General features: G+C 41.2%; 1 protein-coding gene across 2 annotated transcripts in view; it reads right to left on the bottom strand.

The window, feature by feature from the left end:
• The window catches only part of atg7 (ATG7 autophagy related 7 homolog (S. cerevisiae)), a 139,792-nt gene that overhangs the window by 67,446 nt on the left and 54,409 nt on the right, over positions 1–17,937 (bottom strand). For both annotated transcript variants that reach the window (XM_043707933.1, XM_043707932.1), the window contains exons 14-16: positions 17,275–17,390; positions 16,384–16,459; positions 8,453–8,533 (exon numbers count right to left, since the gene is read on the bottom strand). In XM_043707933.1, coding sequence (XP_043563868.1) covers positions 8,453–8,533; positions 16,384–16,459; positions 17,275–17,390 — 273 coding nt within the window. The remainder of the gene's footprint in view (positions 1–8,452; positions 8,534–16,383; positions 16,460–17,274; positions 17,391–17,937) is intronic.

The following is a 17,937-nucleotide window of genomic DNA, read 5'->3' as shown; positions in this document are numbered from 1 at the left end:
TTTGAGAGATTTTTAACTATATCATAATGTGGCTGACTTCATCAATAGAAAAAGGCTTCCATTCAACATACAGGTCATCTCTGATCATCATATCACTTCTCAAAAGTCTGCACCAAGTACACTGCAACTGCTATGATTCCCATATCCTTGAGAACTCATTCTTGCATCAAAACAAGGGCTGAATGCCCTACAAGGATGGCTGGTGGGAGATCAGGAAAACCCTCTGCAATCACTATCCGTTATACAATCCCCTATCTGATGCACATTCTTCCACCAAAGCCATCACAGAGGAGAGGATAGGGCTCCTGTCTGGAGGTTCTATTGTTTGCGTTACTCTTCCTTGGCTTTGCTGCACAATTCAGACGGTGTGCACCTTATAACTCCCCTGTCATGTAGAGCACAGCATTAGAGTGGGAGAAGGAGGGAGGGATGTGATGGACATTGAACAATGGAGAGAGCAGCAGCAGGAGGATGATGATGGCACGGAGTATGTGGAACACAACTTTCAGCACGATACAACAATCCAATGTTTGGTGTAACAAGCTAGAAAAGACGTAATTGACACTGGTTTCTAATAAATCTCAGTTGGTAGAAGTCATCATTCATTGCCTGTAAATCTGTTATTGCTCCAAAGACAAGAAGCACCTTAGCCCCAGAAGCAAATGCAGCTTTTTTTTTGTTTCATTCTTACCCTTTTCTGCTCATTTCAAAAATAGTTAGTTATCAACTGTTTAAAGGCTTTCCAAAATGTGCTGTTCCTGTATTGAACAATGACAAGATGTTATACAATGCGAGGTGTCAGGGAAAGAGTAGGTCTCCTTCAGACAGGTCTTTGCATGGTATGGCACCAAGAACCGGGAGTGTCTATGGCTTCATTCATATAGCTGCAGCTACCATGACAGGAGATCCAACATATGATGATGTGAAGTGGCAAGACATTTACAAATGTGTTTTATTTCCAATGAGGAGTTATTCGTGCCCCTACGTACTCTCAGAAACTTTTGTGTGTTTCTTTTGCACGGTGTGTGCTGTGAAAGGCTATCCCTCTCTGGTGCTGCCAGAGAAAGCCTCTATGAAATTCCCTGACACTGACACTTGGGCTCTTTCTACACTGTAAACGCCAGAAATTGATACTTAGTCAATTTTTGATCAAGTTCAATCCAATATGATTTTAGTGGAACCTGTCTTACATCATCTTGATAACAGTAATTCATGGACCTCATCTATATAAAATAAAACACACACAAGAACCATGCAAAACCACCTTATCATTTCCTTCTGAAGTGTGCTCATCTCCCTAATCTCAAGAGAGACATCAGGTTTGATAAAAATATTGTCTACAATAGGAGTGATATTAATCCAGTTTGCCCAGCAGGAATTGAGATGGTGCGCTGCTGAAAAACAAACCGCTAACACATCCATTTCAACCTCAATCCTTTCATGTCATTTCTATTTTTATCCGTTGGATGGATGTAGCAGATGAAATGGATGGCATAAAACAGAGTGGCCTCAAGAGTGAAAGTGTTCCATTGCATGTCCAAGGACATGCAGCGTAGGTGGTTTGGCCATGCTAACTGTGGGGTCATGGGGAGTGTGGGGGACTGGGTCTGGGTTGGATGCTCTTCGGAGGGTTGATCTAGACTCGAGTGGCTGAATCTGCACTGTACGGATTTTATGATCCTATGTCAAAAAGACCCAATCATGTTTCAACTCCAAACGAAGTGGGGAAGCTGCTTTGGCAATCTTCCTGAGCTGAACTAGATCTGCAGAGGTGGAAGTGATTCTCGAAGCTAAGAGAAAACTTCACTTTTGAGAAGCCGGCAGTAATAGGAATGTTCCTGCCTGTTTCACAAGAGAAGTCATAGCTTCCCTCAATCCAAAAGATGTAACCTTTAACTTCTCAGTGCTGGCCAATAGCCTCTAGTTACTCCACCTTTTTAAAATTCATTCAGAGGCCATATGCTCCTTGCTAGACAGATACTTGTTGTCCTTCTTTAATTACCGTTGAGATGATGGTGGTGAGCTGTGTTCCTAAATCACAGTGGCCCATGGCAGGTAGGTATAGCCAGAGGCATAAGAAGGTTCCAGAGGGTAAGGGTACAGAGAAGGTTTACCAGGATGCTGCCTGGTAAGGGGGAACTTTAGCCACGCAGGAAGGTTGGATAGACCAAGTTTGTTTTCACCAGAATGCAGGAGGTTGTGGGCGACCTGATAGAAATTTATAAGATTGTGAATGCCACGGAAAATACGAGGCTTTTTCCCAGGGTGGAGGGGTCAATTACTAGGGGACACAGATTCAAGGTGCTCGCGGGGGTGGGGGGGGGGGGGGGGGGGTTGCGGTGAGGAGCGCTAAATTGCCTGTAGTGTTAGGTATAGGGGTAAATGTAGGGGTATGGGTGGGTTGCGCTTCGGCGGGTCGGTGTGGACTTGTTGGGCCGAAGGGCCTGTTTCCATACTGTAATGTAATGTAATGTAATGTAATCTAATCTAATCTAATGTGCAAGGTGATTTTTCACACATGTGTGTACCTGGAACACATTGCCACAGGAGGTGGTGGAAGCAGACACAATAGCACCAGTTAGGATGCACTTGGATGGATACATGAATAGGAAGGGAATAGAGGGATAGGGATCCTGTAAGTGAAGACAATTTTAGTATTGATGGACAAAATGGGTTGCCACAGGCTTGAAGGGTTGACGGGCCTGATCCTGTGCTGTACTATTCTTTGACGATGCAAGAATAGCATTATAGTGCAGGAATGGTGATACTGTTCCAAGTCAGAATGGTGCAAGATTTGGAGGGGATACTACAATTGGTGTTGCTCCCCTATACATCTGTCTTATGGGAACACAGTAACCTAGCAATATTATCACTAGGCTCATAATTCAGATACGCAGGTAATGTTCTGGGGACCAGGGGTTTAAATCCTGTCATTGCTCATGGTGGAATTTGAACTCAACAAACAAAAACCTGGAATTAAGAGTCTAATGATCATCATGAAAACGTTATCGATGGTCAGAAAAACCCATGTGGTTCATTAAGGTCTTCCTTACCTGGTCTGGCCTACATGTGGCTCCAGATCCACAGCAATGTGGTAACAATGCCCTCTGGGCAATTAAGAATGGGCAATAAATGCTGGCCTAGCCAGCGATACCCACATCCTGTAAATGAATTTAAATAAACTCAATAAAAAGCTGCCTTGATGTCAAAAGCAGTCATTCTCACCTTACATCTACTATCCACCTTTTCTATCTATCTTTGAACCAGTATTGTAATGATGTCTGAGCCGTGTGACCTTGACGGCCCTAAACTGTGTCAATGGGCTGATTATGGTGGTGCAAGTCCTGCTCAATAGCACTGCTGATGACCTCTTTCATCACTCTGCTGATGATCGTGAGTAGCCTGATGGGTAGTAATTGGCTCTTTTGCTTTTCTCTGCCATTTGTGGACAGGAGATTCCTGAAAAAGATTTTCCACACTGTCAGGTAGATTAGAGTGTTGTAACTAGACTGGAAAAAGCTTGGCTACAAGAGCAGCCAATTGTCAAACGCAAGTCTTCATGTAGGCTTTTTAGTTTTTAGCGCTTACAGCCATTTCTTGATATTCCATAGAGTGAAGAATGGCATCTGAGATATTGGGGACCTCAAGTGGAGCATCCACTTGGCACTTCTAGCTGAAGATGGTTACAAATACTTCAGCCCTCTCTTTCATACTGAGGTGCAAGGGACCCCATCATGGAGGGTGGGGATGTTTGAGTAGCCTCTTCCTCCTGTTAGCTGTTCAATTGGCATCTGGATACGGGCAGAATTGTAGAGCTTAGATCTGATGCACTGGTTGTGGGATACATTAGCCCTATCACATGTTACTTATACTGTCTGTCATACACAAGGATGCCTTCCTTGAAGAAGCTCTCTTCCTCCCTCTACAAGAATTTCAGTGAGTCCCTCTCTCACTGCACACCCCAGGTCATCTCCTCTGCCCAGAAGCCGCCGCCGCCCCCACCCCGGCCTATCACCCTCACCCTAACTTCCTTCCACCTATCGCATTTCCAACGCCCCTCCCTCAAGTCCCTCCTCCCTACCTTTTATCTTAGCCTGCTTGGCACACTTTCCTCATTCCTGAAGAAGGGCTCATGCCCGAAATGTCGATTCTCCTGCTCCTTGGATGCTGCCTGACCTGCTGCGTTTTTCCAGCAACACATTTTCAGCAGTGTCACATTGAGATTCAGCTGGATGACATCTCATTTTCAGCCTGGTACTACCCCTGACATGCCCTCCTTCTAGCTGTCTTGGTATGACAAATGACTGGCAGCACACTGATGAGGTCTGGAAGTTATGTTATTCCAGGCCAAACTATAGGCTTGTAAGTATGTTTTGCACTCAAGACACTCCAACTCCTCCTAATTACCTGCCCACTATCTACACTAAACTGATTCAATCACAATATGAAAACTTGCCTGAATTGAATTGTGACAGAAATGCTGCAACACAATGTGGACCATCTTCAGTACTGTTCTAAAGTGTCAGTAGCAATTATGTATCTTGGATTGCAACCTTTCACAAGAGGCTGGCAACCTGGGATTGAAGATCTCTCTCTCACTGATGTTAAAACCTATGGTCTAGAATTACTAATCCTGTACGCTCAAGTTACACATCATCTAAGAATGATTTCAGTAAAACAATGCACCCAAAATACTTTTAATGCAACAGAAAATGCACAGTTATGGAGGGTCTATTTTCTCGGTTCACTTTCTTCCACAGCACATTCTCAAGGTGGCGAACCATGCTTAGTTAACATTCCAAGGGCACCAGCAAACCTTCCAGCATAACAGCTCAATTGCAATTCCTTTTTAACTGAGTACTGTCAGTACGACTGTTGGCAAGTGCTCAAGCCTCATCAAACCTGCAGTCAACTCCCACAGCACAAGCAGCAACATCCCACTGATAGGTACAACAAATATTTTTATTGGTAAATTTCTCTACAGAACTCTAAACGACAAAAAGAAAGGTTAAAGGATAACTTGTTGCTTACATACAAATTAGCCTAGCTGGCAGATCATATACAAATACATTTTCAACAACTTATATTTACTTAGCGTGTTGAACGTAATAAAACATCCCAAGGTACTTCCCAGACCGTTATAAGACAGAGTATAACATTGATTATGTATTTTCACAGAAGACCACACCTGGTACTTGCGGTATTTGCCATCTCTACTAGTTTGTGGCTCTGGGTAAGGATTATTTGAGGTAGCGCATTACTACCAATTCTCCTTTATTTTTGTTTTGAATTGGGACAATCTAGTGATTAGCGATAGAGAATATACCACTGTAGAGTAACACAGATAAAGCACAATTTTTTTGGCTACTAAGAATGTTCAACAATAGCAGCAAGTTCAGTGTCATTTTGTCATGCATAATTGCTAGGACCTTCGGGATCTGCTCTCTCTGAAAGTTAAAGTCGAACCCCTTGTTTCCATCCATAGACTATGAGAAATATCAGTAGAATAGGTACAGCCAATGTAACATGAATATTAACCCATTCAGAACTTACATTACTTTATATAACATGATTCACATAAGGATATATAAGATCAGATAGCCAAATCCATGGTCAAAGACATGGGTTTTAAAGAGCATCATGAAGAATGCAAGTAAGGTAGAGGCAGAGAAAAATCTAAGGAGGGAATTCCAGAGCTCAAGGCAAAGTAGTCACCAAGATGCAGTTAAAATTGAGGATGCTGAAAGGGCTATAATGAGGGGAGTGCAGGATTAGTAACACTGAAATGGCCATTTTAATTACTTGAAACATTTAGGGGGAGAACAACTTCAGCAATAGATTATGAAATAGAACCATTTTCACAGAATTGAATATAACAGAACTTCACCTGATCACTCAGCTCGGACATCCCGTGGTCCAACATTAAAGGCGTTAGATTTGCAGTTTGGACAAGTTCATAATTGAAATTGCATGGAGTATGTGGATTTAACCATTCTGAGGCTTAAGCATTGTTCCTCAGCCTGACATTTATTCTAACAAGTTTGCCCCCTCAAAGCTTATGTGGCCTTAATGTCTAGAATTTTAACAACCTGTACAGCACACTAATGTTAATTATAATTATTACCATATACTTGGGTGCCTCAGCTAGAAAATACAAATCTAATCCCACTTGCAACAGTCTACATTTGGATAAACTTCAATTGGAGTATCCCGTTGGCTCAGCTGCTAAATGCTCCATTTAATACAGACTGGATCCTTGCTAAGATACAGATGTGGGGACCTGTATGTTGGGTTTGAATTGATAGCAGCTGGATGCAGCATTAATAGTGGTTGGTCTCAGCAACTAGCAGTGAATCTGGATAAATTTCTGGGTTCAGCTTCATGAGCACATGCTGGTTGAATTACAGGTATGTGCAATGCCTGGAATTGGTAGCTCATCCACTGGTCATAAGAAATTACACTCTGCTCAAGGTCTCAAAAGGTCAGCTGCTTTTCTTTTTTAGATCAAGGGAAGAAACCACTTGCAGAAGTTTGCTTCATACAGTTCGCCAGCAGTCAAGGAAACAAGCAAATGTTTTGGTTTTTGGACAAGGTTGGTTCCACTATATCAATGCCCTTTATTTAAATCTTACACTGGTTCTGCAGGTGAACAATGCCTCACAGAGGGCGAGAACCTTCATGCTTTCGTCACTTTTAAAAAGGCAGCTTAAACAGCCCTTCGAAGGTGCAATATGGTAGGAGGCAGAAGGTAGAGGAGGTGGGGAGGCTGGACTGAGCTGAGGGTACATGGCTAACTCTTTCTAACTTGTTTTTCAAGACCCATTCTTCATATTTTATTTGCCATGACCACATAAGTGAGCATCAATTTCCTCCACCTTTGGAAGAAACTGTATTTTATTGTCACCAACATTACAGTTTAATCCTCATCCCACCAATCACACTCCAGGTTTGTCAAGTGGTTCAGCGTGGAGGGCCAGGGAGTTGACAATGAAAAGATGTGCTATGACTTATTATTAACCTTTCAAATGTTAGCTGTGTAATTCCCCATTATACAGATTTACAGATAGTAATTTTGAGAAAAACAAGACACAGCAAAGTAGCTGGTTTGATGAATCGGATAAGATAAAGATTACCTCATACCCATCCTCATTGAAGTGGAGCAGATCAGCATCCCACACTCATCAATGATACTTGCTGAACACAACAGAATGCTGAAGGCACTGGGTAGTTTGTTGCTGCCGATTAGCAGATATTGAGGCAGGAGTACAGCGAAATAGAGTAACTTTTCCACATCTGCCCATCTTGGAATTGCCAAGGGACGGCAATGGGAAAAGAATCAGAACCCCTACAGTGTGGAAGTAGGCCATTTGGCCCATCAAATCCACACTGATCCTCTGAACAGCATCCCACCCGAACCCACCCCTCCTCCATCATCTCTGTAACCCTGTATTTCCCATGATTAATCCACCTACTTCACATTCCTGGATGCCACAGGCAATGTCTCATGGCCAATTCACCTGACCTGCATATCTTTGGATTGAGAGGGGAAACCGGTGCACCTGGAGGAAACCCACGCAGACACGGGGAGAACATGCAAACTCCACACAGACAGTTGCCCAAGGGTGGAATCAAACCAGATCCCTAGTGCTTTGAGGCAGCAGTGCTAACCACTGAGCCACCGTGCCACCCAAGAAGGAAAGCTTGGCCCATGCACTTATTGGAGAGTTCACATGTGCTAATGAAGGGGGCTGAACAAAATATAACCACAGAGAAAACTAACAGAATAAAAATATTGTTTTACTTAAATATATACATCGAAGGCAACATCTTAAATCAGCTTATTTGACCTTGGGTGTGAATATACTCAATTTTCCCAATAAAAACTCTACTTGAAAACATTTCTCCTCACTAAGTCCAAATGTTTACAATTGGATAAAGCATTAATCAGTTGAACAGGCTGACATAGTGCAAATCGCCAATTTACAACAGGGTCCCAAGGTAAGGAAAAACACACATTACTCTCTGGACTGTCGCCTATAAAAATAAAACACCACTCGCATTTTAATGTGGCAATAATAACAGCTTGAGATAAGTGACACACCAGCAGAACACTTTGGTGGCTGGTTATAGGGGGACCTGGGAGAAGGTCTCCCATCCACTCAGCTTGAATCTGGTGCTTTGGGAGGGTCTGAGAAAGAGGAAAGAAAAATAAACAATATATAAAAAATACTTCTGACAAAAAAAATGTGAAGCCACTGCCCACCTGCAACCTAGAACAAAGTAGTAACAGTATTAAAAGATCAATATTAAAACTACAATGAGCTGTTTTCAAAATTAGAAGCACTGATTTGTTCACAATTGAAGAGGAGCTTTGCAGAAAGAGACATTTTAAACTCAGTTTTTGTTGCTTTGAAACAATTTCTCTGTTAAGTCTGCATGTGAAGGAACTTACCACTGGTGAGCATGCTGTGCACTTGTCAAATGCTAAACTTGCTGGAAGGACATTGTCAAATCTTGACAAAAAGCCACGGATCTAAAAGAAGGGGGAAATGGTATATTGATCACAATCTGTAAAGAGCGATTGGTTGCAGCAGTTGTAAACATCAGGGATTACTGGGACCAGAGCTGCTGCTTTCCTCCACAGAAGACTGATGATCTAATCCTCCCTTTTCCCTTGCGCCTCATATGGAAGAGGAAACAATACACCACAGAAACAGAAAATTTCAGATATAATGATCAGAAACATCCAGAGAATAAAATTGTTTTTACAGTGAGAGGTTGGTGTCTAGAATGCCAGAGAATGTGGTACAGGGCAAGTCATTGTAGCTTTCATAAGGGAACTAGACAATTATCTGAAGAGAAGATATTTTGAGGGAAAAGGCAGGGCAATAGGGCTCTCAGAGCAGTAGAGGACCAGCATGGACATTATGGACTGAATGGACTCTTACTAAGGTTTAAATATTCTACAATTCCATTTATTTGTCACAGCTCTTTGTAACCTCAACATTATTTATAAACCTGTAAGTCCCCATTCTGTCTTCAAAACTGCAAACCCCTCACTAATGGTCATATCCTAACAAACAAACCCTACCTTGAAGAGGTTCTCCTCCTCTCTCTACAGAGATCTCAGTGAGTCTTTCTCTCACTGCACCCCCCAAGGTCATCGCATCTGCCCTGAAGCTCTTCAGCCATGTCCTGAATCAGACTCGCTACCACAGCCACATCTCCTTCCTCAGTGCCTGCCTACGGACCCACTCCGTCGAGGACATGCAGGTTCTGGGCCTCCTCCATCGCCACTCCCTTACCATCCAACGCCTGGAGGACAAACGCTCAGCTACTGCCTCAGGACCCTCCAACCTCATGGCATCAGTGTAGATTTTACCACTTTCCTCATTTCCCCTCACCCCCCCCCCATCCATTTATCTCTCCACCCCGGAGGCTCCCAGACTCATTCCAGATGGAGGGCTTTTGCCCAAAACATCAATTCGCCTGCTCCTCGGATGCTGCCTGACCTGCTGTGCTTTTCCAGCACCACTCTCTTGACTCTAATCTCTGGCATCTGCAGTCCTCACTTTCACCTATATCCAGACAAACAGTCAATTTTGCTTCTAATCCTTCAGTCTTAAAATATCTAAAATGATTTGCAATTTGTTAGCAACAGCCAATTGGTGGTACTGAACAAGTTCAAAAGCAGTTCTTTGCTTTTGTAGTCCTTTTCTTCAGATGTAAAACTAAGGATGGTAGAAATATCCCTTGAGCATAGGATCAGGAGAAGTAGCTGCCCATGCCAGTTCTGTAATTCACTGAGATCATGGTTAATCTTCAAGACCTGCACCTGCCTTTGCCTCATACTCCTCAACAACATCTACAGAAGAAAACCTATCATTAAGTTTTAGAACTAACAACTGATGCAGCATCATCAATTGATGCTTTCAGAAAAGGGTTTCAAACTGCTATCAATCTTTGTGAAGGAGTGTTTTCTAACTTCACTCCTGAAAATCTAAAACTGAGAGGTCTGTGTCTTTTCAAACAGCAAAAGCCGCTTAACTCTATCTAGCCTACCTGTTCCTTTTAATATGCTAAAAGCTTTTATCAAATTACACATTCTGAATTTCAGGCAATACCATCATCTTTTGGCTAATTCCTCCTTATGGAATAATCATTAGCGTTTGGGAATCATTCAGGTAAGCAGAGTTCCTTAAAGGCCAATATATCTTTCCTACAAACTGCTCACAGGACTCCAAGTGTAGCCTTACCAGGATCTTAAATAGCTCAAGTATGACTTCTGCCCTCTGCAATCAGTCCTTTAGGGAAAACTACTAGGGCTCCTTTAGTCTTCTGATTATTTTCTGTACCTGTTTGTGACATTTCAATGATGTACTCAAAATAATTTTTCTATATCTTGTTGCAATTGTATACTTCCTTAAAATCCAACCAATTCGCAAATTTGGGTTTGTAGCTTTCTATTTCATCATTTAACTTAGCAATAATTACTGCGAACAGTCAAGGCCCCAGGACAGATCCATGAGGCACACCAAATACTCACACTCTGACCATTATAGTACGTGTCCCAAATTGGTACTTACTGTCCTCTGCTGCTCAACCCATTTCCTAACCTGGTCAAGACAACCTTCTACTCCATAAGCTTCAAAGAAATCTTATGAGGACGTTTGATGCGCTTTTTGGAAATTTACATAAATAACACCCATAGAGATTCTCCTGTGAGCAATCTTGGGCTCTGTATCTAATAAAGGATGTGCTGGATGAAGATCTTGTTATATGAGAAGTGAGTGAAGTCTCTGGGTCTGTATTCGATAGAGTTTAGAAGGTTGAAGGGATCACATTGAAGCTTACAGAATACGAGAGGCCTGGACAGAGTGGACGTTTCCACTCATAGGAGAGACTATGATCCTGGGTTATAGCCTCAAAATGAAAGGATGACCCTTTAGATTGGAAATGTGGAGGAATTTCTTCAGCCATAAGATGGTAATCTGTGGAACTAATTGCCTCAGAAGGCTATGGGAGCCAAATCATTGGATGTATTTAAGATAGAGATAGGTAGGATCTTGATTAGTAAAGGGGGAAAAAAGGGTTATGGGGAGAAGGCAGGAAAATGGAGTTGAGAAAGTTCAGCCATGACTGAATGGCAGAGCAGACTCAATGGGCTGAGTGAAGTAATTCTGCTTCTGTACCTTATGGTCTGTCCATTAATTTTGTTATTGTTTCAAAAATTCAAACATTTCATCAAACATGATTTACCTTTCAAAAATCCAAACTTGCTCTCTGATCAGCTTAATTACAAATGCTTAAGTATAGGCTAGCTATTAATTTCGCAAATATATTAGGCAACTTACCTAAAATTTCACTATTTAAGATACATGAGAAAAAAAAAGTGAAATTTTCTAAATTAAATGGAAAGTTTATGAATTGGGAGCATTTGGGAAGATTATAATTAGGGTATCTGCAATGCGGCCACTAAACGTATGCATCAAGGTCCTTCTGGATTCCACACCAATTAATATCTGACCATTTATTTATCTTATACTTACTTCCAAAAAGTATTGCATCATTTTTCGTCAGACTTTGAACTAAATCTGCCACCTATCTGTCCAGAGAGAAATAGCTGCAAGTGAAATCTCATAAGTAGGCATGTGCAGAGCTATATTCTGGTGGGGCAGTGTAAGATGTATGTTCCCCACAGTCTAATTCCAATTTTGTATTCACCTCAGTAATGACAGTGGAGCATAATTTCAGCTCAAAAATCAGTTTTCAATTTACAATGACTGTACTGAATGTATCAAATAAAATCATTTCACTTTCTTTAGGGCATACTGACTGCTAATTAAATCTTGCTTAACCAAATATATCAATTTTCTTATGGCACCACCTAGAGTCCTGAGATGTCACTGCCATCAAACCCAATCCTGCTTTTTTTTTTAATACGATTTTCAAGTATCATACCAGAGCTGAACACGAACTATTACAATCATCTATTCAACAATAAAATAACACTAATTACTGCCAAGAGAATTAAACACTCAACCAAGAGAAAATAAGCAAAAGGAATCGAGCAGTCTTTTATCAAGAGTGTCACCTGAAAAATGCAGGTTAATACTATTTATCCCCGAATGTAGGTTTTTCTTCCTCGACCTTTAGCTCTGATCAGATGTAGCTTGAGAACTTCTATGCAGTAATATTTAATGCATCAAGTCCAATGACTAACTCACTGTGGCCCAGAATAACAGCAGTTGGTGAGGTGCCCATAATTATACATATGAAGTGTTTCTGACTTCAACCAGGTTACCATGGGAACACAGTGGCAGAAAATTGCTTCCTATAAGAGAGAAAGTTGAAATCACCTCATAAGACTGCAATGCAGTTTGTGATATTAGTTTGTAATTTTAAAAAATGTATTCACAGGATGAGGATGTCGCTGGGTGGGCTGGCATTTATTGCATATCCCTAAGTGCCCAGAAGGCAGTTAAGAGTCAATCAGATGGGTGTTTCTGACAATCAGCATTGGATTCATAGTCATCATTAGACTCCAGATTTTTATTGAATTTAAATTCCACCATCTGCCATGGCAGGATTTGAATCTAAGCTTCCAGAACATTACCTGGCTCTCTGGATTAACAGTGCACCAATAATACCACTCAGCCATCGCCTATCAATGTATGTTGCCTACCTACTCAGCACACCTCATGGCCACAATGGTTCAGTACATGGAAAAACCATTGGAGAGCTGAAGGATAAAAAATATAATCAAAACGGGATGCTCACTATTTAAAACACTCCAATATGCTTGTCTTTTATCTCTTTTTAAGAATTTCTACCTGCTCTTTAATCTTTTCCAATTCTTATATTTAATAAGTATAGGATATTTTCAATGACGTTATTTGGCATTCAACCAGCACTGCCAGGAATACAAGCCAAATAATATACTTTGAGACCCATAATGAAATCACTACCTAGAAAGTGCACTTCTCCACAAACATCGATAGCATCACCATGGTAAATGTCCGCTGTAACACCGATCTAGCTTTGAAAAACCTGTAAAACATCTGGAAACTAAAGAGGAATGGTTGCCCCAGCATGAAAAATAAAGTATTAAAGCTTTCTTTTCAATACATAAAACACCTGGAAGGGATTTAGTTATTTATTTGTTGTTCATTTCGGCAATCTGGGCTTCACTGGCTGGACCAGCTTCTATCATTTATCTCTGGTTTCCTTTGAGACATTGGTCATGAGCTGCCTTCCTGAACTGCTGCAGTCCATGTGTTTCTGTCCTCAGTGCCCTTAAGGAGGGGGGTTCCAGGATTCTGACCCAGGAAAATTGAAGAAACTGCAATATATTTCCAAGGATGGTGAGTGGCTTGGAGGGGAATTTGCGCATGCTAATGTTCTTATGTATCTGCTGTTCATGGTGATGCTCCCATGTATCTGCTGCTTGTATCCTTCTGGATGTGTAGTGTGTTTGGAAGGTGCTGTCTAAGGAACCTTGGTGAATTTCTGCAGTGCATCTTGTGGATAATGCACACTGCTGCTACTGAGCACTCCCAAAGAAGGGAATGAACTTTTGTGGATATGCTGCCAATCAATCTGGTTGCTTTGTTCTGAATGGTGCTACATTTCTCGAGTGCTGCTGAAGCTCACTCCTAACTTGCGCCTTGTAAATGGTGGACTGACTTTGGAGAATCAGAAGGTAAGTTACTTGCTGCAGGATGCCAAGCTTTGATATGCTTTTGTAGCCACAAATATTTATATAGCTAGTTCAATTCAGTTTCTGGTCACTGGTAACCCCCAAGATATCGACAGTGAGGGACTCAGTGATAGAAATGCCTTTTGATGGTTAGATTCTTTCATGTTGGAGTCTGTAACTGCCTGGCACTTGTGGGGTAAACACATCCAAATGTAGCAAGACGAGTGGCAAATTACAAGTTGTTTCAGTATCTGGGGACTCATAACATTGTAAAATCATCAGCGAACATCCCCACTTCTGATGGAAGGTTATTAAAGAAACATCTCAAGATGTTTGCAAGGAACTCCTGCAGAGATGTCCTGGAGTTGAGATAAGTGATCTTGAACATCCGTAACCATCTTCCTTCGTGCCAGGTATGACTCCAACTTGATTTCCATTGATTCCAGTTGTACTTGGGTTCCTTGAAGCCACACGTCTTCAAGTGCAGCTTTGATGTCAAGACAGTCACTCTCACCTCACTTCCAGAATTCAGTCTTTTTTTAATCCATGTTTTAACCATGCTTTAATGAGGTAAGGAGCTAAATGACATTAGTCAAATGCAAACTAAGCAACAGTGAACAGGATATTGCTGAGCAAATGCTGCCTGATAATATTGTTGATGACCTCTTCCATCACTTTGGTGATGAGGCAGTAATAGGCTCGGCTGAATTGACTCAGTTTTTTTGTGTATAGAGCATCCCCAGCAATGTTTCATACGGTAGATACCAATATTTTAACTGTTCTAGAACAGCTTGGTTAGCATGCAGCCTGCGCTAATACAAGAATGTTGACAAGGTCTCTAGCCTTTGCAGTATCTAGTGTATCCAGCCATTTTTTTGAAATAACATGGAGCAAAATAAATTAGCTTCAGACAATGCTGGGAACCTCTGGAGGAAGCCAAGATGGATCATCCACTCAGCAGTTCTGGCTGAAGACTCTTGAAAATGCTTCAGTCTTATCTTTTCTACTTATATCTGGGCTCTCCCATCATCGAGGATGGGTATTTGTGGAGCCTTCTCTGCCAGTAACTTGTTTCAAAGTCCACGATCATTCATGACTGGTTGTGGCAAAACTGCAGAGCTTAGATCTGATCTAATGGTTGTGGATCACTTAGCCCTGTCTATTTCTTGCTGTTTTTGCTATTGAAATGCAAGCAGTCTTGTTTTCTAGCTTCATCAGGATTGACCCTCATTTTTAGATGTGTGTGGTGCTGCTCCTTGCATGCCCACTTGACAACTTCACTAAATCAAAATTGACTCCCTGGTTTGATGGTCATGGTAGAGTGGGGGGAAAAACACAGGCCAACAGGTTGCAGATTGTGTTTGAATAAAATTCTACTGCTGGGCCACTGCACCTCATGAATGCCCAGTCATGAGTTGATAGACCTGCCTGAAATCTATCCAATTTAGCCCAGATATCATGCCACACAACACTAGTGGAGGGTATCAATGTGAAGACAGGCCTCCATTTCTCATTCTTACCAATCTATCAGGGACAGATGCACGTGCAGCAGGCAGATTGAAGAAGATGAGGTCAATAATCAACTCGGCTGTGCTTTTCTTTTCCAGCACCACAGTTTCCGACAAAGATGAGGTCAAGTTTGTTTTTACACGCAAAAGATTGAAGAACTACCTCCACAAACAAGAAACTTAAAAGCTTGGAACACTACCAAAGTGCAACTCTACTCATGTTCATTGCAGATCTGTCAGTTTAACATCAGACGTGGGGCAGTTACTGGAATTACTACCAGGGATAGAGTTTGAGAGTTATCCACAGATGTAGTGGGCCAAATGGCCTCCTTCTGTGTTGTAATTATTCTGCGAGTCAGTGAAGTAAAATTTGATCAAAGAGCATGAAATGTGAAAGGAAGGCATTTTTAATTGTCTTGATTGAAACTTTTGATGATATCGTAAATCAGCTCAGTGCAGGGGTATTTATTGATGGTGTCTAAATGTCTTTTGGAAGTCCATTTGATAAGATTCCACAAGATTAAAAAAATAAGCACATGGAGGTACCATTGGGATGGGTTGATGATCAGTTGGGAAGATGACAGAGAGTAGGAATGACAGACTGTGCTCCTTGGATGGGGGCTTGAGTTTTTTATCATATATATTAAGCACTTAGATGAATTCATTTATCTGAAGCACTTTGTTCGGTTTTGGAATCACAGCGTGCATTCAACAAGCTTCAAGAGTGACGTTAAGCCAACAGGTTAGGTACTTAATTTGGTGGGGGATCTAAAATAAGAGGACAGAATCTTCAAAGTTATCATGGCTGGGCCAAGTGAAATTAGCAAGACTGACACTTGCATATTTTCATTTCGAATGGGTAGCAATGGATATGGATCAAAGATGGGTATGTGGAATTGAGATGCAGTTCAGTCATGACGCCACTGAATGGCAGAACATACTCAAGCAACTGCATGATCTACTCCTGTTCTTATTAACGAAGTGCACTTCATCTTATTCAGCAATAAAGCTATACTTGACAACTTTTATCACAAGACTCACTCTGATAAAGGAAAGTGGTTCTTAAAAACAAGTCACAATAAACTTCCACAAAAAAAAAGGCATAATTGAAAAAGATGTCATAAGAGATCTGTCCCTAATACACTGCGCTCGAGGCATAGGTAAGAGGTTACCCACCTGATGAGGGACAAGTCCTAGAGATGTCGGAGGCTCATTGAGCCGGTCATCGCTGCTGCTGGCGACTGCATACCCACTATAAAGCCAACAAATGGTGCTGTCAAATTTCTTAAATTGAAAACGAAAAGTTAACAAGTATCAAATCTAATTGGTCTGACACCAGAAATCACACAGAAATCTAGTGGAAACTATATGATAACTTCAAACATAGCAAACAAATTCAACCTTAGAGAAATTATTCTTTAGGATGGAAAAGTAGGAGAGGGAAAATGCTCTCAATGCTGGGAAGCAGAGAAATCTTGATGTACAGTTACATCAGTCATTAAAAGGTGGTATAAATGTTATTAGTGGAATGGAGATGGTTAAGCAGTGACCTCACTTTGGTCTCCAAGATTATGAAGGATTACAATTAAGTAGATTGTGATGGATTGCTTGCATTGGTCAGTGAGAAGACAGCAAAAACACAAATGTAGGATATTTATCAAAAGAAGTGATTTTTAGAAAATGGTTCTTTGGCACAAACCCCAGTTTTGACTATTTGAAAAGAGAAACATTAAAGAATACAGACAGCAACATTAATTAAGTTTATAAAAGCTGAACAAAATAATCCACAGCAAATCTACTAGTAAGACGGTGTTAGAAAGCTACCTGGGGGCATCAGTAGCATCTAACTGTAGCAAGCTGTAATCACACATTTTAATTATGTCCTCTGTATTTCAACATTCACATTTTAAAACTACTCCAGTAGAGGGAACAGATATAACTAGTCAGAAATTGCAGACTTCTGCAAACATTTAACAAAAGCAAACATTTCAAGATCTACATTCCCAGCTTGTCAATTACAGAGGCACTTAATTAGAAGGGCAATTACATACAAATCCTTTAGCTTACCCTTCAACATGTTGCAGTATAGAAACCATTAATTCCACGGCAAGCGCTCCAGCGATCATGGCCAGACCAGGCCGACTCACAGTGCACTGCTGGTCTAGAGTACGGTCTCTGGTTGACTGACAGAAAAGGCAGTAAATTATTCCCATCATGACACTTGTTTGTTAAAAATTACCATCAGTTTAGAAGAATATCAAGATTTTTATCTTTACACTATAGTTGGAAAACAAAATGCCCTTTCATTGAGCCCTGTGCTGCATGCATCATTCTCCAGAGGGCAGAAAGTTTACAGCTGAACCTGATACCTAGAAAATGTCAAAAGATGACTGAGCATCAGCACTAATCTGTTTTCTTTCTTGGGAACTCTCAGAACTTCTTCCATGGATCTGCCAAAGTTCAGAAATATTATACCTGGATTCAGGCAGAAACTTGCACCTTGCTTTTTTCTGTGCACTGTAAAATACAGTGACATTAATGCCAAGTTATTTTCGTAAAACAAAAAAGAAGTTCCCTGACCAGATCAACAGGTCACAGAATAACATCTCCCGAACAGCAGAAACTTAGCTTCCAAATTCTCATTTTTCTGAACTAATCTGAACTCAATATGATGTCTTAAGTGCTATGTGAGGCTTTGTTGGTTAAAAAAGTGAATGGAGTGGGTAGATG

The sequence above is a fragment of the Chiloscyllium plagiosum genome, chromosome 18 (assembly GCF_004010195.1).
Source record: "Chiloscyllium plagiosum isolate BGI_BamShark_2017 chromosome 18, ASM401019v2, whole genome shotgun sequence".
Lineage (NCBI taxonomy): Eukaryota > Metazoa > Chordata > Chondrichthyes > Orectolobiformes > Hemiscylliidae > Chiloscyllium > Chiloscyllium plagiosum.
The sequence above is the reverse complement of the archived record's forward strand: the minus strand, read 5'-3'. Positions and strand labels throughout refer to the sequence as shown.